This window comes from Lagenorhynchus albirostris, chromosome 1 (genome assembly GCF_949774975.1).
Source record: "Lagenorhynchus albirostris chromosome 1, mLagAlb1.1, whole genome shotgun sequence".
Lineage (NCBI taxonomy): Eukaryota > Metazoa > Chordata > Mammalia > Artiodactyla > Delphinidae > Lagenorhynchus > Lagenorhynchus albirostris.
In genome coordinates this window covers 9,126,933-9,152,260 of record NC_083095.1, presented here as the reverse complement: position 1 = coordinate 9,152,260, position 25,328 = coordinate 9,126,933, and the positions used below count along the sequence as shown (strand labels likewise).

Genomic DNA, 25,328 nt, shown 5'->3' with positions numbered 1-25,328 from the left:
TTGGTGGATGCGATGATCAAGGGACAGTGCCCACACCTGTGAAGCACTGTGCAGCTAGCTGTGTGCCCCTAATATGAAGGGGGCCTAAAAATGATTGGCTTCTGAGGTGTTAAAGGAGAGAGCCTGGGTCCCCCACCCTGGGGACCGTCGCAGGGCAGCGCAGTCGGGGGGTGGGGGTCAGTTCTGCTTTCACGGAGGGCCCCGGGGGCTCACCTCGTCACTCATACTCTGGGTCTGCCATCTGCTCCAGGAGCATGTCCTCCGTGCCGCCGAACTGTGAGAGAGGAGGAGCTGGAGGCCAGCGTCCGGGATTCTCCTTCCCCTCCCGGCCCCTGGGCTTGGAGTGGCAGGCGGGAACTTGCATGGGGGGGACCCCAGGGGCCCCTCCTCCCACCAGCCTTCACCCTGGGACTGCCCGCCCCAGAGGCTCCTGCCACCCAGGGGCTTCCGCTGGAGACCCCCGACGGTGGTTGGTCATTTGCTTCTAATGTCTCTCCAGTCTGGTCCTTTAAAAATCTGCACTTGTAAAGTCCCTCCATTGTTTTAGCCTCTGGTACAGAAATGGAGGGAACAGATAGACCACAGAGGCCGGACATGGGGGAAGGGGAGCAGGGCCACCCACGATGCCCTGACGGGTCCCCGGAGAAGCACACTTGCCTCGATGTGGTACACTATGCGCCAGAAGCTGGAGTCTGAGCCTCGGTACCTTCTCCCGGGGTAGAGCTGCCACATGACGGGCAGCAGGTACGGGCCCAGCTGGCTGGGGCACACAGGCTCCCCCAGGGGGACATCTTCCTGACGCATGAGGACTTGGAGGCTACTTTCTAACTGAAGAGAAGAGAAGGGCAGGCACAAATACCCACGGTCCATCCTGCCACCCACCCAGCCCAGCCCGCATCTAAGATGCTGGTGGTCACTGTTCCCAGAAGCTCCAATCCCTAAGCCAGGCACGCTCCTCTCAGGGACTCTGGCTGGGCCAAGATGACCGGCACTCGAATGGGTCTAGATACCCAGACAGGGCCACAAAAGGTCCACTTCGTGACAAATGCCTAGTTGCCGGGGTATGCCATGGGGCCCCGGAGCTTCTGTAACTATGGAGTCTGGTGCCTACTTCAGCTGATGGGGGATTTTCTTGGATTCTTCTTTATCATACAACCTCTTTTAAACAAGATCTCCCCAGACCCCAGAATCAGGAGACAGCCCACTTGTCACCATCTCCGCCACTGTTCCTGTTTCATCACCTCTCGCTGGGCTACTGTGACAACTGCCCAACTTGCCGCCTACTCGGCCCTGTGGCCCACAGCCGAGACTCAGCACCGCAGCCAGGTGTGCACCTAAAAATCACGTCAATCCCCTGCTGGCTGCCCTCCGACACCTTCCAATCGCAGGCAGATGAACTGAAATCTTCACCATGGCCCGAAGGCCCCCAGAGCCGCTCCCTGTCTCTCTCACCTCCTTCTGTTCCATCCTGGACTCTCCACCCATTCCAGCCACACAGGCCTCCTCGCAGTGTCTGGGATGTGCACACACCCAGAAATCTCTCACACCTGCTGTCCTCTGCCTGGAACATTCTCCCCTAAATCCATGAAGGGCTCACACCCATTTTTTAAGGCAGGTCTCTGCTCAAATGTATGTCTATAAAGACAAATGTCAGCAAAATCCAACTTTTATGATATACATAAGAGGCATGTCCCAGATGTCCAGAAAGGTTTCAAAGAAAATGATGGGCAAAATGTGGCAGGCACATGCAAATTAAAACTCTGGAGGGGAGGGCTTCCCTGGTGGCGCAGTGGTTAAGAATCCACCTGCCAACGCAGAGGACACAGGTTCAAGCCCTGGACTGGGAAGATCCCACATGCCACGGAGCAACTAAGACCGTGCGCCACAACTACTGAGCCTGCATTCTAGAGCCTGGGAACCACAACTACTGAAGCCCACAAGCCTAGAGCCCATGCTCTGCAAACAAGAGAAGCCACCACAATGAGAAGCCCATGCACTGCAACGAAGAGTAGCTCCCGCTCGCCACAACTACAGAAAGCCTGAGCACAGCAACGAAGACCCAACACAGCCAAAAATAAATAAATTAAAAACAAACAAACAAGAAAAACTCTGGAGAGGACTAGCCTGAAGACCTCACCCCACTCATCCTTGCCTGCCCTCCCACTGTAGTTATCCTACAGAACTTACCACCGGCCTCAATTAGTGTGCTGTCCTTCTCCCCCAGCAGAATGTCAGCTTCACAAGCAGTGAGATTTAATCACATTCACTGCAAAACCCCACAGCCTAGAATCCTGCTTGGCATAAAAATTGGACTCTTATCTTTGTTCAATGATTATTTTTCCAAAGTGGAAATAGCTTTTCAAAATTTTTGTCTATGAAGTAAATTAGAACTCAGTTAAAAAATAATTCAGATCACCCTGCAAGGTGTAAGTGTGGAAATCACCATTCTTGCTGTGTTAGTATATAACCTTCCATATCCTTTAACCATTTTACATTTGTTTATTCATCTCTCTCGTTGACTTATGTAAATCTTTACATATTAAGAATACTGGTCCTTTAAGTTATGTGGGGAAATTCCTGCCCCATGGTTTGCTAAAGGGTTATGTTTTGTCCAGAATTTATAATGATTAGGTGAAAAACTCTGCTTCGCAGTTTCAGCATCATGTTGAAGAAGATATGTCCCAACCAGAGATTAAAAAAAGATATTCACTTAAATTTTCCTCAAATACTTGACTTACAGTGAATATTTGACTTGATTTTTAAAAGTATATATATGGGGCTTCCCTGGTGGTGCAGTGGTTGAGAGTCCGCCTGCCGATGCAGGGGACACGGGTTCGTGCCCCGGTCCGGGAAGATCCCACATGCCGTGGAGCGGCTGCGCCCGTGAGCCATGGCTGCTGAGCCTACGCGTCCGGAGCCTGTTGCTCCGCAACGGGAGAAGCCACAACGGTGAGAGGCCCGTGTACCGCAAAAAAAAAAAAAAAGTATATATATGTATATAAATATGTATTTCAAAATCTTAAAAGCCAATAAAGATGCAAAGTTTAGATGGTGCTTATGACTCTGGAATCCCAACCCCATTACCTACAAGCAGCACTACTTCGAACAGATTTACATTTTTATGCCTCTGTTTCCTCCTCTATAAAATGGGAACACAGTCACTCTCAGTAACTTTTAGCTGTCCTGATATTACATTACATAAATGTTCTAATACGACATTTAAATGTTTCTTTTATACGTTCTTTCTTTGGTTTATATATGGAAAGTTTCAACATTTTTCACCTAAGTTTGAGGAAACCCATGCTCCGATGGAAAGTGCTGTAAGAGAGTTGTATTTCTTTAAAAAAGAAAAAAAAATTAACTAAAGAGCCATCTTAAGGCATTACACATAAAACAAAGTCAACGTCTATTCAATACTGGCTTTTATACTACTATATACCTTGTGAAATTTGTTTCCTCCAAAGCACAGAGGAGGTATGAAATATTCCAAACTCTAGAGCAGTGCTTCCCAAACTTGGTTGATCGTAATCTGTTGAGGGTTCTTTCAAAATACAGATTTCTGGGCTCATCTATGGAGATTTTGATAATTGGCCATGTGTGTGAATCATACTTTGGAGATTATTCCCATCTTATGGATTAGAACCCTGAGGCCCAGAGAAGTTCTATTTTACTCAAGATCATATTCATACACTCCAGACACACTGGGTCCCCATCCTTTGGCCAACGTGCCTCTCTCTGTGTTTCTCCCACCCTCCTTCCTGGCCCGGAGAACTGTTCATCCTTGCACTCAGTGCAAAGTGGTTTCATCTGTGAGTCCCCGGCCGCCCTGGGTGGACCTGCCCTTCTGAGCCTCCCCGCCGCCCTCGCCCTGCGGCATGTGAGGGGCTCCTCCAGGGCCTGCACGGCCTGGGGCGACCCGGCTCCAGAGCCCGGGCCACGGATGGGACGCCCATGCTGCCCCGCGCGCCCGACCCCAGAGCGTCTGTACCTCGATGGTTACGGGCAGCCAGGTGCGCTGGTTCTCGTCCACATACACGGCCTTTTCCCAGATCCACAGGTGGTCCGGGTGCAAGGCCGTGTGCGCCCTGAAGAAAGGGAGCTCGCCCATGGTGACGCGAGCGGTCTAGGAAGCAAGGATTGGAGCCTCTCCGGGCTTCTCGCTGGTCCACGGGCTGCGGAACCTCGATGCTTTATAACGGGACGGTGCGCGGGCGACCCCACGCGGCGGGGCGGGAGGAGGGCGGGGCGGGAGGCGGGCCGTGCCGAAGCGACATGGTCTGACCCTGCACCGAGGCCTGCCTGAGACCCTGGCAGCGTCTAGGAGCGCAGATCCAGCCCCACAGACCCAGGACTTCCTCCATACTCACAGCCAGCCAGCCAGCCTTGCCCTCCGTTCCCTACTCCCCACTGCTGGGGAGGCACTCGGGTCTGTGGCTTTGGCCTTTTTTTCTGTCAGGAGGCACCTGCGTCCTCCGCTCCCCTCGACACCCGTGCCCCACTGTCCGGGACAGCCACTATGTGTGGCCGCTCGAGACTGGGACTCGGAGCCTCTGCTTGGAGCTCAAGTCGACATGTGGCCGCCCGGAGCCAGGGCCCCTGCACATCTGGGATCAGAAGAGATGGTGCAAGCCTGAAGCAGGCCTGGACTTTCCCAGGTTCACGGCACCACTGTCAGCCTGTGGATTTGGGTATGGCAGTCAATTTCCTTGGTAAATTGCAGCTCTTGAAGCCCCCCTTCCCTCTCTCCAACACGTTTTCCATTCATTGATGATGTTGTGGTCATCTGATAGCTATTCTGAAACGTGGTAGTGAAGAAGCATGGGATTTTCCCTTTATAGTCTTTGAATTCATTAGTGAAAACATCCGTTCCAAAATGAATGCTTAAAAAGAAACCCCTCTCTCCACCCCAAGATCAATGGATTTGAAAAGTCCCTGGGGTTCTAGAATCAAGCATTTCTCTGTAAATTACATCGAATAAGGAAAACAATTTCACTTCATTTTGCTGTACCACATGCCCGTGAAGGCAATTAAGAAAATAAAATACGAGAAACATGTAAAAGGAGCTCCAGCCTCGTTGCTCAAACGATACCAGTGGTGCCTCACCTTCCAGCTCTTTCTTATCTCTCTGACTAGGCACTAAGAAAACAATTTATGATCTTTTGAAATGTCTCAGAAGTGAAAATGAGCTTAACACCTGATCCCTCTGTCAGCAAAGGTATGTATCTGCTTCTCTGCCTAACCAGACAGCCTAATTCCCAGGAAGGTGCTGAGGTGACCTAAGGTAATGGAGATATAATTAGATTTACCATGAACACAAAATAGAAGACAAAAGCCAAGTAAAGCTGGGAGCGGAGGCAGGTGACATGAGCCCAGCAAACCTCTTTCCCACTGCAGCCCCTAATGGTGCTACTATTTAATATTCAGACTTGTGGCTTTCAGGCGGCTTTCCCTGTGAATGGTTCTTAATTCCGGAACCAGATAGCCACTGGGAGCAAGATAATATGGTCATATACTCTGTTGAGGAAGTCTCAGCCCGGTCCTGCGCTTTGAGGTCAAAACGAAAACAAGTCCAGCTTAAACAGTGCTGCTGGGATGACCTCTTGTGGCAAGGGAAGGGGGCACCCAGGAGCCATTGTGACCACTGTCTCAGCCACATGGATGGCTCCAGGACCCACAATGCCACTGGGTCTGCTGATTTCATTAGCACTCGTTCTGCTTTTCTAAGAGGCCACAAATAATGGACCAAGAATCAGAACCATTTGGCTGGATATGCTTCTGAACGTTCTGGGAATATGATTCCCCCTCTCCTCCCGCCCCCATTTTGAAAGAATAATATACTTCTTCAGTTTCACACGAGGGCTTCTTAACATTGAATGGGAGTATACATCATTCTTGTGTAGGATTTAGAAAATCATTTGAGAAGCGGGTCCAAAAAATGATCAGTGAAATAAGCATGACTGTGGAGTTCATTGAGCAGCTGCTGTTGGAGACCTGAGCCTTCTTTATGGAAATTCCATGAGAGGGAAAACATAGCTCCTGGGGGGTCTCAGAGACAGGGGAGCCCCTTCAGCATGTTATCTGCTCCATCTCAGGGCTCACGGCCAGCCAGCCTAGCTTCCGAGTTCTGTGCTCCTTTCCAGCTCTGGCCTTTGTTAGTCGGCAAGCTCCCTGAGGATAATCAAGACGATATTTCATACAGAAAGTAACTTTCATATAGAAAGTAACACAAAGCAATTACGTGGACTCCTTTTTTTAATAACATCCTTAACTGACACATGTCCTGACTTGGAGCCCGTTTTGACTTTGCCTCTATCACGTATGAACTTAGCAAATCCTCTGCTGTCTTGGCCCCATCTCCACACTTTTGTAATGGATGAGCCAAGCTAGATGGACGCTCCGGGCCCTACAGTGAGTGGCTCCACACCATTAAGCTAATGGATCACAACCCTGGCTGTTTATTAGAATCACCTGGGAAGCTTTTCTAAAACACCTGTGCCTGGACTCCACCCCAGAGCAATGAGACCAGGATCTCTGAGACTGAGGTTTTGGGTTTTATTTTTTAAAGGATTCCTCAGGTGAGTCTAAAGGGCAGCCAAGGTTGAGAACCACTTCTCTAAGATCTGAGTTACTGTTCTGGAGGTATGACCAAGACTTATACAACTAAATAACCATGAAAATGTTAAAGCCATTCTTTCTACCGTCAATTCTCATTCTGAACCTCACCCAAGCCTGCTCTTCCTTTCCTAGGCTCTACTTTTAATTGGCTGCTTCCAATCTTTTGTGTACAGGGAACCATAACACCAAGATTATTAGGATCGTGAGGGTCTGAAATCTCGCCAATGTGTGAAATATAGAAGCTGCATCCATGCTAATTGCCTGGAGTGTTTTGTTGTTCTTCTCGTTAATTCCTATACCTGGGCCATATTTTAGATAATTAAGGCTGATGACTAAGTGAGCTCAGGGTAAAAGGGATGTTATAACTTTAACCCATAGGGATGAAATTTTGTCTCTAGGTTAATGGAGAATCTGAGACAAGGATATACTAAGTAAAACTCGACTGATCATAGCTTTAATCCTTGCATGGCTACTGTCTCTCTCTAAACAGAGTTTTCTTTAAGTTTTAAGCCCTTCTCAAACTCTAAGGTGTATATGGCGAACTTGGTAAAATGCAGATGCTAACTGGATAGAGTTGGGTTGAGATCCTGAATTTCTAACAAGCTCCAAGGTGGGGCTGACGCCGATAGTCTATGAACCACCTCCAAGTAGCAAGGTCCTATGCTAACCCAATACACACACAACACAACTGCAAAAGCAAACACCCCCCCTACTCAAAACACACAAAATGGTTGACGCTGACAAGCTGGTGCAGTGAGCAGCATGCAGGATCAATAGAATTGTAACGGACACTTGGAGCTAGAAATGAGGCTCCCATTTGCCCGGAGACAGGTTAAAACTTACCTAAATTTGTATCCGAAGCCCTTTTCAAGCATGGGATTACTCCACACGTTGGGTATTATACCCACCCTATCGCTGGGACTGCCCATCAGCCTGGTTCTTTTTTTTTTTTCTTTTTCACAGGCTCCGGACACGCAGGCTCAGCGGCCATGGCTGACGGGCCCAGCCGCTCCGCGGCATGTGGGATCCTCCCGGACCGGGGCACAAACCCGCGTCCCCTGCACCGGCAGGCGGACTCTCAACCACTGCACCACCAGGGAAGCCCCAGCATGGTTCTTCTTGCTGCACCCTTAATTCTTCTTTAATTTAGTTTGATTGCATTAATTTGACCTCAGAAAAATATTTTGCATTTCTCTTTATTCCTCCTAGAAAAGTGGCTCTTCATCTTCATGCTTCTAACATATACAAACTGAGATAAATATATTAACTGTATAGCGCTTTTAGTTTTCATACTGAAAATGTCCTCTGTCCCATTTACACAATATCTCTTGACCTAGTTTTTCAATTTTAGGAGATTTTAAATGGAATTCTCATCAGTTAACAGCATGGGGGACTTATTTTTACATCAGGTATATGAATATAGTATGTATATACTAATATGTATATTTTATGTGCTAGGTCACAATCTAGTTGTATCTTAATTTTTCCAAATTTTTAGTCAATCTCCCAAAGACTGCTGAATAATTTATCCTTCCACACAAGATTTCTGACAGCAGAAATTTTTAAAATAAAATTATTTTATTGTTTTGGCCACACCACGCAGCATGTGGGATCTTAGTTCCCCGACCAGGTAGCGAACCTATGCCCCCTCCGTTGGAAGCACAGAGTCCTAACCACTGGACTTCCAGGGAAGTCCCTGATAGTGCCCCTATTAAATATGAAGTTCCCATGTACAAATGAGTCTGTTTCTGGGCTCTGTTCTGTCGCATTTGACTGTTACTATGGTAAAACCACACTTAAAAATTTTTACAGGGCTTCCCTGGTGGCGCAGTGGTTGAGAGTCCGCCTGCCGATGCAGGGGACACGGGTTCGTGCCCCGGTCCAGGAAGATCCCACATGCTGCGGAGCGGCTGGGCCCGTGAGCCATGGCCGCTGAGCCTGCGTGTCCAGAGCCTGTGCTCCGCAACGGGAGAGGCCACAGCAGTGAGAGGCCAGCGTACCAAAAAATATATATATATATTACAAATTTGAATTTGAAATACCTGATGGGATAGGTCTTCTCTCTGTTTTTTATTTCAAACTTGTACTTTTGCATCTCTGTATTTTTTTTTAACATCTTTTTTGGAGTATAATTGGTTTACAATGGTGTGTTAGTTTCTGCTTTATAACAAAGGGAATCAGTTATACATATACTTATATCCCCATATCTCCTCCCTCTTGCATCTCCCTCCCACCCTCCCTATGCCACCCCTCTAAGTGGTCACAAAGCACCGAGCTGATCTCCCTGTCTGTATTTTTTCTTAATACTTTTGGGATTTTTACTGGCAGTTCATTGAATTTGAACAGTTAAGGAAAACCTCATATTCTTTAAAAACATTTTGTAATATCTCCTTTGAAAGTGTTACATATTTTGTTTTGCTTACTTCTAGATATTTTGTAGTTTTGTTGCTTTTCTAAATGGTATATATTTTTTTAATTTGCCATCAGAATTGTTGCGTCCATCTCTGTCACTGCATGCCAATGGAAACATATATTTTCTCTGTGTTTGTATCAGTGAGAAGATAACTATGCCTTAAAAGTTGGAAAGGATACACTTAAATTATTTCTCTATTGACCTATAACATACATACAGAAAATTGCATGAGGGAATGCATGAATGGTATTTTTTTTAGAGATTTTAAGCTTTTTTAAAAATTAAAGTATAGTTGATTTATAGTTAGTTTATTGTGTTAGTTTCAGGTGTACAGCAAAGTGATTTGGTTAATATATATACATATATATATATACACACACACCAAATATATATATTCTTTTTTAAAAATTCTGTTACAAGATATTGAATATAGTTCCCTGTGCTATATAGTAAATTCTTGTTGAATGGTATTTTTTATGCTCCTTTCTGGTGTAAAATTTTGGTGTTGACTTTGCACCCAGCATCCTTGCTAAGCTCTTGTATTAGTTTTGATGGTTGGTTTATCTGCAAATAATAGTTTCTTTTTCCCTCTTCCTTTCCAATCCTTATACTTCCTAATGTCTATCTGTTTCCCTCTCCCTCTCCCTCTGTCCCTTTCTCTCTCTCTTTCTCTCTCTCTCTCTCTCTAGGTCTCTCTGTCTCATTGACTTTTGGTGTTTGTTAAAATATGTTAAGTAACAGGAGTGGTTGATGGTAGGTGTTCCTGTCTTTAATAAGAATTCTAAAGTTTAACCAGTAAGCGTGATCTTAGCTGAAAGTTTTGATAGATATGCTTATCAGTTAAAGAATGTCCTACCATTCCTAGTTCTTCAGCTTTTTTTTTAAACATATATGTTGAATTTTATTGGATGCCTGTTTTGCATCTATTGAAATGATCTACGTTTGTGGTGAAGCGGTTACTGTAATGCCGTAGGTTAGCTACCCAGCCTGCATTTCTCTTCTTCTTCATGCTGCAGAACCCTCATTTTGGGGGGTCTCTCCCTCTAAATTCTTCAGGTAACTGGGAGTAATGATGACCCAGTTCATCGGTAAATCCTGATTTCTCTAAGGTAGTTCTTGGTTTGGGGTGACCACATGCCTTAGCTCTGGCCCAGGAGGCCTAAGCGGTTTTTTATTTAGATCTAGAAAGTTCTCAGCTATTACTTCTTCAATTATGGTTTGTCTCACATTCTTTTTATTTTCTTCTTTTGGAAGCATTATTAAATAGGTGTTTATATTTCTGCATTCATCCTCCATGTCTTAGCTCATTTTTATTCTTTCCTTCTCTTTTAGCTAATACATCCCAGGAGACTTCCTAAGACTGATTTTTCAGTTCAGTAATTTACTCTTTACTGGTATCCATTATGCAGTTTAGCCTATCTACTGAGTTTTTCATTTCAGGAGTTTTATTTTTATTTCCACAATTTTTCTTTTTTTTTTTGGTGGGGGATAGGCAAGTGAAGAATACAACTTAAGAACTATTGCAAGAAAAACATAAGACTGCTTCTATGACCTTGGGAAGAAATGTATTTTTTTTTTCACGAAGAAACAAGACCCACAAACAAAAATGGAAAAGAATGATAAATTGAAAAAATTGTTTAGCAAACACAAAAGGTGGTTTAAAAGATAAGCAACACACTCCCTTTCTTCACCTCTCCCTGTCTCTTAGTCTCTCTCCTCAAACTCCAGACACTTTACAAAGATACTTTAAAACTGACTCAGGGTTTATGAAGAGTAATGGTGGGGAAAAAAAAGAAATTCAATCAAAGGAGAAAGCAGTGCAGGCCTGCTTGCAAGGAAGTACATCCAAATGAGGCGTGAGTCACAAGATGGGAGCTCCATGCACAGAAATGGTCACACGTAGTGGGAGGAGGGAATGGAAGTGGCAACAAAAGGATTAACTAGAATTTTACAGCAGGGCGTTTGGTCCAGCTGTTGTGAAGATCTCACTGCCACCTCCACACCCACCGCCCTGGTTAAGGGAAAAATTACATCTGTTCTCTGGAGGAATGGTACTCAGGAGTTGGGGCAATGCCCTAGAGGGGGGCAGGAAGTCCATAAATAAGCAGACGACCCCCACCCCCACCCACTGGAGACCCAGGCAAACTCCTTAGCCCTGGACAAGAAGAGAAACAAGCCCAATAGAGGTTCTGCCCATCCCCCAGATAGATTTCCAAAGCCAGGACAGCTGAAACTCTGATAGGGGAGCACAACTTCTGAGATGAGCTCACAGAAAGGAATCACAGGAGGGTGCAAGAACACACACACCACGCAAAAGAGGCAAAAAACAGAAGAACTTACACCTAAGGGAAGAGAGCAGTCCAAACAGCGAGAAGCAGTATTTAAAACAAGCATAATTGATACGCCCACAGAAAGTAAGGTTGTGTTTTATGGCAATGACACAAGTATAAGTGGTTATTTTTTTAAAAAAATCATATTCTGGAGATGCAGTACTGTAGGGGTACAAGCACAGGCTCTGGAATCGGTTGCCTGGATCTACATTCCGTCAGTCGCTTACTGGGTCTGTAACCTTGGGCAAGTCCCTTACCTTCTCTGTGCTTTGAGTTTGTTGTTTGGAAGATGGGAATAATAAAATTACATCTACTTCATGGGGTTTTTATGAAGATTAAATAGTTAATATGTGTAAAGTGTTTAGAGTAGCTCCTAACATATAGTAAGTACTCAATTAATATTTGTTCTTATTATCTTGGAAACAGAATATGCTGTTGTTGAAATTGAAGACTCACTAGGTACGTTGAATAGCAGAATAGATAAGATCGAAGCCTGGAAGGTTGCCTCCGTGAATGCATCACAGACTGAAAGTTGGAAAGTGAAATTAAGAGACCTGGAGGATAAATGCACAAATTCCAATATCTATTTAATAAGAATTCCGGAAGCAGAGAAAAGAGAATAAAAGGGAGGCAATATTTGATAAATAATTGAGAAATTTCCAGAACTAAAGACAATTGATATCATCAGAATAGAATAAATAAGGGAAAAGATATCTAAATACATTGTAAAACAATTATCAAGGATAAATTTTTTAAAAATCCTTGTCAACAAGCAAAAAGGATTGATCAGTCAGTAAATAGGTAGATAGATAGATAGATAGCTCTTATTGGTTCTATTTCTTTGGAGAACCCTGACTAATACAGAGGCAATATTGGAGGGTGGAGGCGGAATACAGGGCTTCAACACTCAGGTGCACCTGGGCAGGAGGCATGCTGGGATCTGGAAACAGACCTGCAAGGATGGAAGGAAGCGGAGATCAGGCCAGATGTCTCCAGTGGGTGGGGCATCTGGTGGTGCAATGAATCAGTGAATAAATTCTAGTCCTATGTAAATTACTCAGCAATGAAATAGAGCTGCGGAAGATTAGCTAAGATTACACTATACTTATAAACATGGGTTTTAAGCACATTATTATTAAAGAGTAAAACTGCAGAGAGGGCTTCCTGGAAGGTTCATTAACGTTGGCAAAGTGGAACAAAAATAGCAACGCTGTTTATTCACATTGCTGGGAAATGAGTCAGAGATTGCAGTCTGAAATTCAAAGCTAGGTACCAGGATCCTGGAATTGTATGTACAATTTTATTTGGATGGAAATATACGACGTTTTTCTAGGAAGAGGGTCCAAGACTCTACAAATTAAGAATTATCCATCATGTGATTTGTGATTCTTGGTAACTGAAGTTTCCCCTCTCCTTTAGGACAACTTAAATCATTTTTAGGGAAAAATCTCTCTCCTCCGGAGTATGACATCTGTCCTTGAGTTCATAAAGACAGCAGACTAAATATAAGTAAGCTTTCTCTTATTGACTTCTCAGGTAAAGTGATTAACCATGTTATGCTTTGGAAATATTCATAAGCAGTTTTAATACCCAGGCCGACCTTCTCCCTAATAGCTTGTACGCCCCCTACTCCTGTGCCTTTTTAGTTCTATTTACTTCCGAAGGCATTTAGTTACTTTCTCTCCTCTTCCTGTTCACCACTCCTTAATGAGGGCCTGTGTATCTTCGTTCTTCTAATCTGTTGCCTAAACTTACATGACATTATCTGGATGAGGGGCTAAGGATGGCAGAGGCTGCATAAGGGCCGTTTTTCTTAAAGCTTTGTGTCCTCACTATGATCTTGTTCATTTCCTGGTTTGTATTTGTGCCAAAAATCTGACCACTGGATTCATCTGGGCATTGCTACATTTTGTTAAAACTAAACAAACCAGTTGTGGCAATAACCTTGGGAGACTGGAATATATTTCTGGAACAGTTGCCGTTTTTTTCCCTCATTCTAATTTACAACCCTCTGCTGTTGGTTTGATCTCGTCCCAGGTTTCTGAGGACTGCTGGAGAAGGTCATAGCTTTTTTCTGATTTGATACATTCATCATGTCTGATCCCACGCAGCCCACTCAGCAGTCTTGCTGATTTATTATCTTACTCATAGTGAAGATTTCCAAGTTACTCTTTTTCTAACTCCTCACGGGAATGTAAGCTCCATAAGGGCAGAGACTTGGTCTTGTTCCCTGAGCACCTATGAGAACCTGACACACAGAAGACATTTAAGAAATACTGGAATGAGAAAACTACTGTCCAGAAAAGTCTTACATTGGGAAGTGGCAGAAGCACATTCTCCCATCAACTGTTGGGTCACCCAGAGTGGGGAGTGGAGCAACACAGGGAGTCACCAAACTCAACCCTAAATTCACCTTTAATAACATTGGTAAATGGGATTTCATGAAATTGAGAATTTCTCTTCATCATAGGGCTTCCCTGGTGGCGCAGTGGTTGAGAGTCCGCCTGCCGTTGCAGGGGACACGGGTTCGTGCCCCGGTCCGGCAAGATCCCACATGCCGCGGAGTGGCTGGGCCCATGAGCCATGGCCGCTGAGCCTGCGTGTCCGGAGCCTGTACTTTGCAGCGCGAGAGGCCACAACAGTGAGAGGCCCGCGTGCCGCAAAAGAGAAAAAAAAAGAGAGAGAGAGAATAAAAACCCAGAGTGTTATATTTGCAAGGTCTAGAACTGACAAACTGCTCGCATCCAGAATACAGGAAGAATTCTAACAAATTAATAGAAGCATGGGCAAAAGACCTGAACAGACACTTCACAGAAGAGGATATCCAAATGACCGATAAACATATAAAAAGGTGCTGAACCGCCTTACTCATCAGGGAAATGTCAATTAGACCACAGAGAAATCCTACCTACCACAATGGCTAAAATGGAAGATACATCCCAATCCTCCAGGGTAGTTTCTTCACTACCCTCCAGGGTAGTTTCTTCACTACCCTACCACATCCCAATCCTCCAGGGTAGTTTCTTCACTACCCTCAGGGTAGTGAAGGTCATAAACATATACAGGGTCATAAACATATATAGTTATATTTGATTCAGAAATATTAAAGTTTGTTTATTTTTTTAACATTTAGGTTTCAGTATGCCTGGAAGCCATTTTGGGGGTTATGTAAAGTAAAAGTTCAATTTTTTCCACACAAAATTTCCTAATTCCATTAAGCAAATAGTGCATTTGTTACTTAGTGCCCTATGATATACTTCTTCCATATGCCAAGTTATCATAGGATCATAGGTGTGGACATATATCTGAGCTATCATGTTCCATTTTCCTATTTATCTATTGCTGCATCAATATCATACTTTTACTTACTTTACATTTATGATAACTTTTGATATCAAAATTACCTTTCCTTTATACCTGATTTATACCTTCCTATTGCCTTCTGGAAAAAAAATTCTTTAGCAGCCAAGGCCCATCATAATCTGGCCTTTAACCTCCACTACCCTCTCCTCCCCTACCCCACACCCTATGCTCTTTGTTCCAACCATAGCAATATCTACTTAAGTGGTCAAAATGTATCATGCAGGCAAAGACATGGAATGGGAAGTAAGGTAGGGGCACTGAATATGTAAGGCTTATTGTTCTATGAATAAGGAATGATTTTTAAAGAAACATGCTTCTCAAAATCCAGTATTAAACATAACATAACAACATAATTTGGGGCAGGAGGTTAGGAACCCTATAAGTGCATCAATGCTGAAGTTCTTATCTTGGCTGAAAGGAAGTGGTGGAGAGAAGACATAGGTATTAATAATCTTTAGCAGAGATTAGGGAAAATTAAGCAAAGATAAAAGATTTCATAAGTCAAGAGTAACTAAAAGAAAGCATAATAAACTAAACAAACAAAAATATCCCACCAAATCCCAGGAAGGCCAGGTTAGTTTAACACTCAAAAATGAATTAATGTAACTTACCATATTTACAGACTAAAAAAAAAGAAAAAAAATATGATCATCTCAGTAAATGCAGAGAAAGCATTTGACAAAATCTATCATCCATCCCTGATAAAAAGTCTCTGGAAACTAGGAATAAAAGGGAATTTGCCCCATCTGATAAAGGGTAATCTATGAAAATCTATAGCTAACATACTTAATGGTAAAATAGTTAATGCTTTCTAAGTTTAGGAACAAGGCAAGAATGTCTCTTCCCACAGATTCTATTCAAAATTGTGCTGAAGTTTCTAGTCAGGGCAATAAATTAAGAAAAATACATAAAACAGCAGTCCCCAACCTTTTTGGCACCAGAGACCGGTTTCGTGGAAGACAATTTTTCCACGGACCAGGGTGGGGTGGGGAGGGGAATGGGGACGGTTCAGGTGATGATGCCAATGATGGGAGGTGGCAGATGAAGCTTCGCCTTCTCACCCACCCTCACCTCCTGCTGTGCGGCCCAGTTCCTAACCGGGGGTTGGGCACCCCTGGTATAAAAGACATCAGATTGGAAAGGGAGAAGGAAAACTGTCTTTATTCACAGTGGACATGATTGCCTACGTAGGAAATCTGATGAAATCTATTTTTAAAACTACTAGAAGTAATAATTTTAGAAGATCGGTATATAAAAATCAATTGTATTTCTCAATATTACCAACAAACAATCAGAAATTTTAAAAACATCATTTAGAATAGCATACAAAATGAGATGCTTAGGGAGAAATCTGGCAAAAGATGTGCAAGAGCTGTACACTGACTACTACAAAGCATGGCTGAGAGAAATTAAAGAAGGCCTCAATAAATGGAGAGAAATAGAATATTTATGGCTTGGGAGATTCACTATTGCTAAGATGCTAATTCCCCCTAAACTGATCTGTTGATTCAATTCAGGCCCAATCCAAATCCTAGAAGTCTTTTTTTTAATTGACAAGCAGTGGGGAAAGGATGGTCTTCTCAGCCAGTGGTATGGGGGGAAGTGGATATATACATGAACCAAAATGAATCCTTATCTTATACAATGTGCAAAAAATATTTCCAGATGGATTGCTGATTTAAATGAGATAGGTTAAATAATAAAACTTTAAAAGGAAAACATAACAGAATATCTTTGTGATCCTGAAGTAGACAAGCTTCTTAAGTAGAACGTAAAATCACTAACCATAAAGAAAAAATAAATAAAGTTGGACTATATTAAAATTGAGGAAGCCTACTCACATAGTACACTATAAAAGAATAAAAAGTCAACTCACCAAGTGGGAGAAGATATTTTCAGTACATGTATCTGACAAAGGACTCTTATACAACATATGTAAAGAACTTCTACAAATCAATATAAAAAAAAGGCAATCCAGTAGATACATTGGCAAAATACTTGAACAGGGACTTCACTAAAGAGGTTATTCAAATGGCCAATAGACATATGAAAATAAGCTCAAGTTCATTAGGCATCAGGTTTAATGCAAGTTAAACCCAGTATTAGAGACCACTGTGTACTAACCAGAATTGATAAAAGGAAAAAGAAAAATCAACTTCTGGTTAGCTTGTGAACAACTGGATCTTTATGCCCTGTTGGTAGAAGTGGAAATTCATGCAATTTGGAAAATCATCTGACAATTTCTACTAGTGCTGAAAACACATGTACCTGATGACCCAACAATTCCATTCCCAGGTACACACCGCACAGAAATGTGAACCTATGTCCACCAGAAGTCATGGACTAGAATGCTCATTGCAAAACTGTTCAGACTGGAAACCACTCAAAAGCCCATCAATGGTCAAATGGTATTCATTCCATCATGGTATTTCCATACAATGGAATACACCTTGGCAATGAGAATGAGCAAATTACAGCTATGCACAACAAAATGGATGAATTCCACAAACAGAAGGGTGAGGAAAGTTACAGCCATGGGTGAACTCGCAGACATTGTGTGGGCAAAAGAAGCCAGGCTCAAAGGGGTATGTGCTGCATGACATTTACATTTGCATTCACGGAAAGCACCAAGAGAAGCAAAGCTAATCCGTAGCGTCATAAGTCGAGAGAGTGGTTATTCTCGGATGGGGAGATAGTGGCTGGAAGGGGATACAGGGAAGCTCCTAGGGGTCTGGCATGTTCTTCTTTATGGGCTGGTTCCTGTGGCACAGCTGGATTCAGTCTGTGATCATTTAACATGCTATACACTCACCATATTTACAATTTGCTGGAGATATACTATTTTCAGTTAGAAGGTTTCTATTGTTAAAATGAAATGACCATCAAGTGTTAAATAATAAAGAAAGAGAAGTTATATGGAATTCTGATAATTAAAAGCCAAAGGATCAGCACAGGCTTAGGTGCTACTGGAACGTGGAGATAAGAGTGGCTGGCGTGGCCTGGAGCGCTGCCAGTGGTCTTTGTGGGGGAGGGGTACTGGAATGGCCTCAAAAGACAGCCTCTGGATGAAAGGGAATAGGTCCTTCGGCTCCAGATAAAAAATAACCTTTGAAAAGTGGGCCAATGATTATAGCCTATTCTTTCTGTAAGGAACAGCACCAAGAAACGGAGGAGAGCTTAAACAAGCTTTAACTTGGGAGCGCTCCTGGGCGAGGTTCACTGGCCCGAGAGAAAGGGGCCAGAGAAGTCGCGCCTGGGCGATGGTTTGGGCAGAATTTATAGGGGAAGAAGGGAAAGCGGTGTGGTGAATCCGGGAGGGCGCAGGGTATTCCTTATTTGGTGTTCTTTTCGGGTATCGTGGCAATATCTGGTGCCAGTGGCATCAGTCTTGGGACCCTTAGTCCCGCCCCTCGAAAGGCGGGAAGGCTGGGACGGATGGAAAGTCCCCAGGTCAGTTTCCGGAACTGGGTGGTCCGGAAAGTGTCGGTCTGATGCAACCTGTGAGTCTGATTGCGTTCCCCCGCCTCGGGCCATTTGGCCTTACACTTTCCACCCAGAGAAGTCTTTCTGACCAGCCCTTTAAAGGAAGAGATTAAAAGGGACTTTCAGCATATAGTGGGGATGGAGACATAGCTGCATGATCTTAGTCAAGTTACTTTGCTTCTCTGAGACTCAGTTTCTTCATCTGTAAAATGAAGGGGATAAGTGTCCCTTCAGAAGATTAGGGGAGTTACATATGATGGTTGACATAAAAATGTTAGTTAAGAGAAAATAAAAGATGGGCCCTAGATGGCCTTCCTTGGTCCCTAAATAAACTGTGTATTATAGTTTCAGTTTAAGCATAAAGCTTTTTCTGGACCTCCTCCCCACCAAGCACCTGTGGGTAACAATGACAGACACAGAAATAGCAGACTTAAGACTCCCTGCCCCCCAGATTGGAGCTGCTGTTAATCAGCACAGAGGCCGAGGGCATTGGTGCTGGGGTGATGGACAGAGGGGGCTGGAGTGGGTCTAGGCTCCTTACACAGTTTATTAATTTAATTCCCTTTGACTGCTCCATTCCCTGCCTGGAGATGAAGCAGCACTTTTACTTGAGGACAAGAAGCCTGCTCGTGGGTTCTCGAGTCCCCTGATGCCAAATGTGCATGATTCTTCAGATTCTGAGACTGCTCCCTGCCACTGAAATCTGGGAGGTCAATGTTATGAGTTGCAGGACTCCCAGGAAACAAGAAGTGGAGGGCGAGCTCAAAACATCTATGGCAGGGCTTCCCTGGTGGCGCGGTGGTTGAGAGTCCGCCTGCCGATGCAGGGGACACGGGTTCGTGCCCCGGTCTGGGAAGATCCTACATGCCGCGGAGCGGCTGGGCCCGTGAGCCATGGCCGCTGAGCCTGCGCGTCTGGAGCCTGTGCTCCACAGCGGGAGAGGCCACGGCAGTGAGAGGCCCGCGTACCGCAAAAAAAAAAAACAAAAAAAACCCAAAATCACATCTATTGCCAAATGTCCCACTTCTTGGGACTTTACCACCTCTTGCCTGGGGTTCTCGTGGGAACCTCCTAAATTACCTCCCTGCCTCTAGACTCTCCTTATCACCACCCTCCACTCCCACCATACCCCTCCCACCAGAGTAAGGGTAAAGTTCAAACTACAGAGCAAGCTATACAAGAGGGTGAGCTGTGACAGGGCGAGAGAGAGTCATGGGCATATACACACTAACAAACGCAGTAAGGTAGATAGCTAGTGGGAAGCAGCCGCATGGCACAGGGATATTGGCTTGGTGCTTTATGACAGCCTGGAGGGGTGGGATGGGGAGGGTGGGAGGGAGGGAGACGCAACAGGGAAGACATATGGGAACATATGTTTATGTATGACTGATTCACTTTGTTATAAAGCAGAAACTAACACACCATTGTAAAGCAATTATACCCCAATAAAGATGTTAAAAAAAAAAAAGAGTCTTTGAGCTCTGGCCTTGTTGAGTGCTGGAAGCAGGGAGACCATTGAGATTGCTGCTGTGTGCTGGGGAGGGATGGTGGTGGCCCATACGAAGGCAGAGGCAGCTGAGATGCTGAGAAACTAGCTGTTGAAAAAGCTCGCAGGAAGTAGAATCAACTGGAAATAAAAAAGAAGCAGCAGGAAATAAGGTAAAATCAATAATTAGGAGGATAAAATCAACAGGAAGTCAAATCAAACCAACAGAAAATAAAATAGAATCAACAGAAAGGAAATCATTTGGATGTTTTTTTGTGTGTGTGGGGGGGAGGAGTAAAGAAGGGAGAGGAAGAGTAGGGAATCTCTCCCCAGATTCTTTCCTGGAACCAGTGTGGATGGGGTTGCCATTCCCTGTGATGGGAAACACAGCAAGAGGATGTCTTAGCCTGGGCCCCCTGCAGACAGAACCCGAGAGAAAGGCTTGTAGTGGGGCTGTTTATTGGAGAACATAGGACCAGAGAGAAGGAGGGAGGGCCTGGGGAAGTGAAACAGGAAGGGAGAACCCAATGCAAGGAGGCCTTATTAAACTGGCCACCACTCTGAGCGACTGCTCCGTCCCATGGACACTCTGAGTCACTTTATGAAATGCTTCTCAGGACTGTGCTCCTGGGGGAAGGCAGTGGGAGGCATCGGCTCCTATCCCATTGGTCAAGACCTGCCCGTCGGTGTTAACTTCCCACACTTCCGGTTGGGCAAAGATGAGTGCCCAGGAGTGTGACACCCATGAGAGAAGCCCTGGGACACGGCATAAGAGACACATGGCCAAAAGCTGAGACCAAGCGACCCTGTACAAAGCTGATCAAAGCTCAGCAGAAAAGGCCAGGGCAGCAGTGGCTGGAAAAGGGGTGAGGTGGGGGTGGGGGGTGTGAGAGCCTTGTACTCCGTTAGAGAGAGAGGTATGCGGGAGGCATCCCATACCCACTGCAAAGGAGAATAGATTAAAATAGAAAGGTCATGCCCCTGTGCTTGAGGAGCCCACAATCGCATAGGAATGCACAAAGAGGGACAAATTACACACGAGGTGTTAAGTGTGCCCTTACTGCTAATCTCTGTCAATTTCTATTTGCTTTGTGGCAGGTACTGATGTGAGTTAAGTGCTTTACCATGGATTTGTTCATTTAATTCTCACCCGCAATTCTGCAGGGAGGTACTATTATTAGCCCCATTTCACAGAGAAGTGATGCATTGTCTGAAGGCATAATCTAGTAAATGGCAGAGCCAGGATGCAAATCTTTTAACCCCTTTGGAGTTATCAGAGGAGGGAGAGGCTGAGTTTGGTGGGTGGGAGGGGGCAGATCAGCACGAGTTGATTGGAATAATACCTCTTGGTGTTTGTGCAGAGGTGTTCGCATCTGTGATTTAATCAACGCTAATAACACAAGGCAGGACTCATCATTATTCTCTTACATTTACTGAAGAGGAAAGAGAAACCCAGAAAGGGGTGAAGCATCTTTCTCCTGGCCACCCAGAGCATCAGCGGTGAGATCACTGCAGGATGTCGGCCAGATGACAGAAGGGTAGCCCCCTTCCCCACTTCCGCCCTCTAAGTGAGCAGCCTGCTCCGGGAGAGGGGTGACCAGCAGGGCCTGGGCCCACTGGCATTCCAGTGCTGTCCCCAGGTGAGTCAGGCACCACTAACCAGTTTTACCGCTGGTAATTTCCTCCCTCCATAAACATTTGGGGCTACAGAAGAAATGGATTCCTCAACGCTGAAAGCAAATGCCCCTTGATTCCAGACACAGGGGGAAATATTTATCCTCCTTTAGATCACATCTCCCGGGTCTTTTTCCCCGAAAGCCAGTCTTGGGGCAGTGGGCCACCAAGCTTACGGCAGCAGTCATACTCCAGATAGCAGAAGACATTTGTGTTCCCTTTGGTTTAAGTCAACAAAGAGCGTTTTCGTGATGCACAGAGCCGCCTGGACGGTCATCGTCTCCAGGGTAGGTGGGCTAGTCCTGGGGTGAAACCATGAAATGGACAATCACAAGGTATTTTATAAAGTAATCTCGTATATACACACTTATATATCTTTATACTCATATATATATGTATACATAGATACATATAGTACCCATATAGTGCTCAGAAGGTACCAGCCTCCGTAATCCTCTCAGCAGCCCTATGAAGCAGGTACAATTAATGTCCCCATTTTACAGAGGAGAAAATTGAGTCAAGCAGAGGTGATTATCCAAAGTCTCACAGGTAAGCAGGGGAACTGGGATTCAAGCCCAGGCAGTCTGGCCCCAGAGTTGTACTTTTAACCTCTAGCAAGTGTGACGTGTCTAGACGAATGAACATCGGACTGGACATTGGATTGGAGATGGACTAATTGGACAGGTTGCCCAGATGCAGCTCATTGAGTACGATTTCTGTTGCGCTCACCCCTCCTCCCCATCTACCCCATCCCCTAAGTTATTCTGCAGGCAATATGACCCCAAGGGGTACTGGGACCCATTGCTTTGACCCCCTCTTTGCTGCTGGAGATGACCCATCTGGCTATCCTTCTTGTGACTCAGAGGTTATTTTCCCTGAAAATGTTTGCCATGTGCCTTACTCAGCTCCTTGGCCCAGTCATCTTCTAGTGTGACATCAGGGCTTCAGGCTGGGGCCAAGGTCCCCAGACACCCACACCGGCCTCTGGAGGAGCAAGCATGAATGACTCTGCTTGCACTAGATCCTGGGGACAGAGGGTGGAAGGATGCCTTAGGAAGAACCCAGGTGCTTTCACCTGGACCTTAGTGGGAGATGCTTAAGAGTGAAGACTTTGGGACACCAGTTGCTTCCCAGCTGATGACCTTGGGTGATCTGACCCCTTGTGGGGCCTCAGCTTTCCCATCTACAACCTGAGATGATTCCTAAAGTTCTTCTTGTTTTATTTTTTAATTTTTTTATACATAGGATTTTATTTTGCACTGCTATAACAATTTCATTATAGTCCAAGGGAGAAAAAGAAAAAGAAGGATAAAACCACCACACTGAGCAAATTACTAAAGCTTTTCTACTTTTAACAGGATTTTTCATCTGGTAGGTTTATTGTCAGATCCCCTTCAAAACCGACAAGATGCTCACCATATTTTAAAGATTATAGGTTGCCACTGAAAGAAAAATTTTACACAGTCACTGTACATCAAGGTTGAAAAACTGTCCTGCGTGAAAAATATACTCAGAAATCATGTGAATAAAAGAAAATGTGATTGTGTTCAAGGAAGGATTAAAGTCCTCGTAATGTGCCGTCTAAATGTGGACACTCACTCCTCCTGGAGTCTCTCAGGCGGGGGCAGTTCTTTCTTCCGCCCACCTCACTCATTATACTGTGTTTTTACCCAACAGTATGCATTAAGGCAAATAAATCCTTTTCTGAAGCGGTCTTAAAGAACTGTGGACAAACAGCAAACTTTTGGCATTAAAACAGGTTAACACACACATAGCCTTTAGAATGTACATTAAGCCTATTTCTCTCGGGCTAGTGACAAGAAAAAGATGAACATGCTCGTTAACAATGTCAAAAAGTTTAAAATTCAGTGTCCAAGCAATTCCTAACGATGCTTCTGTAGCTTTAAGCTCTAAACGGTATAGAATTTATGCAAATGCATTAAAGAATCCAAGCTTGGCAAATTACACCCAAGCAGGTTATTAAACTATATATACAGAAAGTAAATGATAAAATACAGAATGAAAAGAGTCCTTCTGTTTTCCTTATAGCCTTGAAAATTGACAAACTTTTGAGGACAGTTCCATAATATTAAACATTAGGTAACCACAGGTGTCGGGACACCTAACTACACAAACCGATTTAAAATACTCAGGATGACTCTGTAGTGTTCAATACAATTCAGTTCGTAGGTAAGGGCACAAGACAACATTGAACAAAAATAATCATGTCAATTGACCTAGAAATCAAATGCAAATAGATATGAATACAATCTCCAAAATCTGTCTCTTTAAGTGAACATTAACCATTTATTCAAAGTTACACAAGAATTTGAAGGATTAAAGTCTTCTTCTGTGACATAAAGCCATTTCGAAGAGTTTCATGTCTCAGCTGAGCAGGTGGGTGAAAGAATAGGTGAGTAGCCCCTTCTGGGCAGCGAGACAGTAAAAACAGACTCAACAGCAGCCTCCCCCGCCTGCTGTCCTCCCTGACTGCCTGCGTGCTGCGTGCGTGGCGTCAGTAGCAGCATGCTGACGGCCAATTTTAATACCATTTGCCTCATTATTGTCAAAGACTCCTTCTTGGATTTTTTCATAAATTTCTTTTGCTGTATTAATAAATGCCTCTTTACATTAGAAGCAGTCTTAGCAGAAGTTTCCATGAAGATAAGTCCATGTTCTCGTGCAAAAGCTTCACCTTCTTTTTTCGCTTCTCTTCTAAATTCTAAATTGTAAGGAACGGCACCAAAAACGGAGGAGAGCTTAAACAAGCTTTATTTGGGAACGCTCCCGGGCGAGGCTCACTGGCCTGAGAGAAAGGGGCCGGAGAAGTCGCGCCCGGGCGAGGGTTTGGGCAGAATTTATAGGGGAAGAAGGGAAAGGGGTGTGGTGAATCCGGGAGGGCGCAGGGTATTCCTTATTTGGTGGTCTTTTCTGGTATCGTGGGGGACCGTTAGTCCCGCCCCTCGAAAGGCGGGAAGGCTGGGCCGGGTGGAAAGTCCCCAGGTCAGTTCCTGGAACTGGGTGGTCCGGAAAGTCTCCAGGTCAGTTTCAACCCGGGAGTCTGATTGCGTTCCCCTGCCTCGGGCCAGTTGGCCTTACATAAATCACTTTTATTTCCAGTAAGCATAATGACCATGTGGGAATTGGAATGCTGGCGGGCATACTCTAACCAGGTTGTCAAGTGGTTGAATGTGTCTCTCCTTATAATATCACACACTAGTAAAGTCCCTGCTCCACCTCTGTAATACGACCTTGTGATGGAACGAAAGGACTCCTGACCTGCTGTACCCCAAATCTGAAGTTTTATCTGTTTCCCATCAATAGTTTTCATTCGAGCACCGAACTCTACACCAATAGTAAGGTCATGCACTGGCTGAAACCTCTTGTCTGTAAACTGTAGCAATAAGCATGATTTACCAACGCCTGTGTCGCCGATGATAATGTACTTGAACAGACAGGCGTACGCCATGGCCGCGGCCGCCCGGCGCCAGGGCAGGCAGGCGGCTCTCGTTCCGCCGCGCCCCTCACCAAGGCGCCGCTCGGCCTCGAAACGCCAGGCTCCGCCCGCCGCAGCCGCCGCCGCCGCCGTCGTCAGCCGCCGGGAGTGAGGTGCCGAGAGGAAGCGGGAGAAATCGACACCATCGGAGGCAAGGGAGACGGCGCCCAACGGAGCCCAGCTGAACAATAACAGCGGCCCCGGCGCTTCCGCCCCGCCTCCCTCTTCTGGTTTTAACAGCCCCCGAGTCTGACCGTTGTCTTCCGCCCAGATCCTCCAATGGCTCCTGGATCCCTAGAGCTGTCTCTGGTCTCTTTTCAAAAACAGGTAGCACAGCTGGATGATTCTTCAATGCAACATGCGTTGCTACAGGGAGGACGTAGGCTAATACCTTCTACTGCTCCAAACAAAATAGCCTTACCGTCTTTTATTATATTTTTTTAAGAGGAGAATAAAAATGGAGAAGTA

The 25,328-nt window shown here is 44.9% G+C and overlaps 1 protein-coding gene and 1 pseudogene across 1 annotated transcript; both read right to left on the bottom strand.

Annotated features, from left to right (window-relative positions):
* Positions 1-217: 217 nt before the first annotated feature.
* Positions 218-4,108, bottom strand: TCL1A (TCL1 family AKT coactivator A). The gene is made up of 3 exons (XM_060153225.1): positions 3,989-4,108; positions 658-828; positions 218-274 (listed from the first exon to the last, which is right to left on the bottom strand). The coding sequence occupies exons 1-3, from the start codon at positions 4,106-4,108 to the stop codon at positions 218-220; spliced, it is 348 nt and encodes a 115-aa protein (XP_060009208.1).
* Positions 4,109-23,410: 19,302 nt separating this feature from the next.
* LOC132529236 (ras-related protein Rab-2A-like) lies at positions 23,411-24,850 on the bottom strand (annotated as a pseudogene).
* Positions 24,851-25,328: the final 478 nt, after the last annotated feature.

Excerpts from the sequence above, each read along its gene's own strand:
- TCL1A (XM_060153225.1), bottom strand. The coding sequence starts at position 4,108 with ATGGGCGAGCTCCCTTTCTTCAGGGCGCACACGGCCTTGCACCCGGAC. Across the intron at positions 829-3,988 it reads GGCTGCCCGTAACCATCGAG|TTAGAAAGTAGCCTCCAAGT; the intron begins GTACAGACGCTC and ends TCTTCTCTTCAG. Across the intron at positions 275-657 it reads GCATAGTGTACCACATCGAG|TTCGGCGGCACGGAGGACAT; the intron begins GCAAGTGTGCTT and ends CCTCTCTCACAG.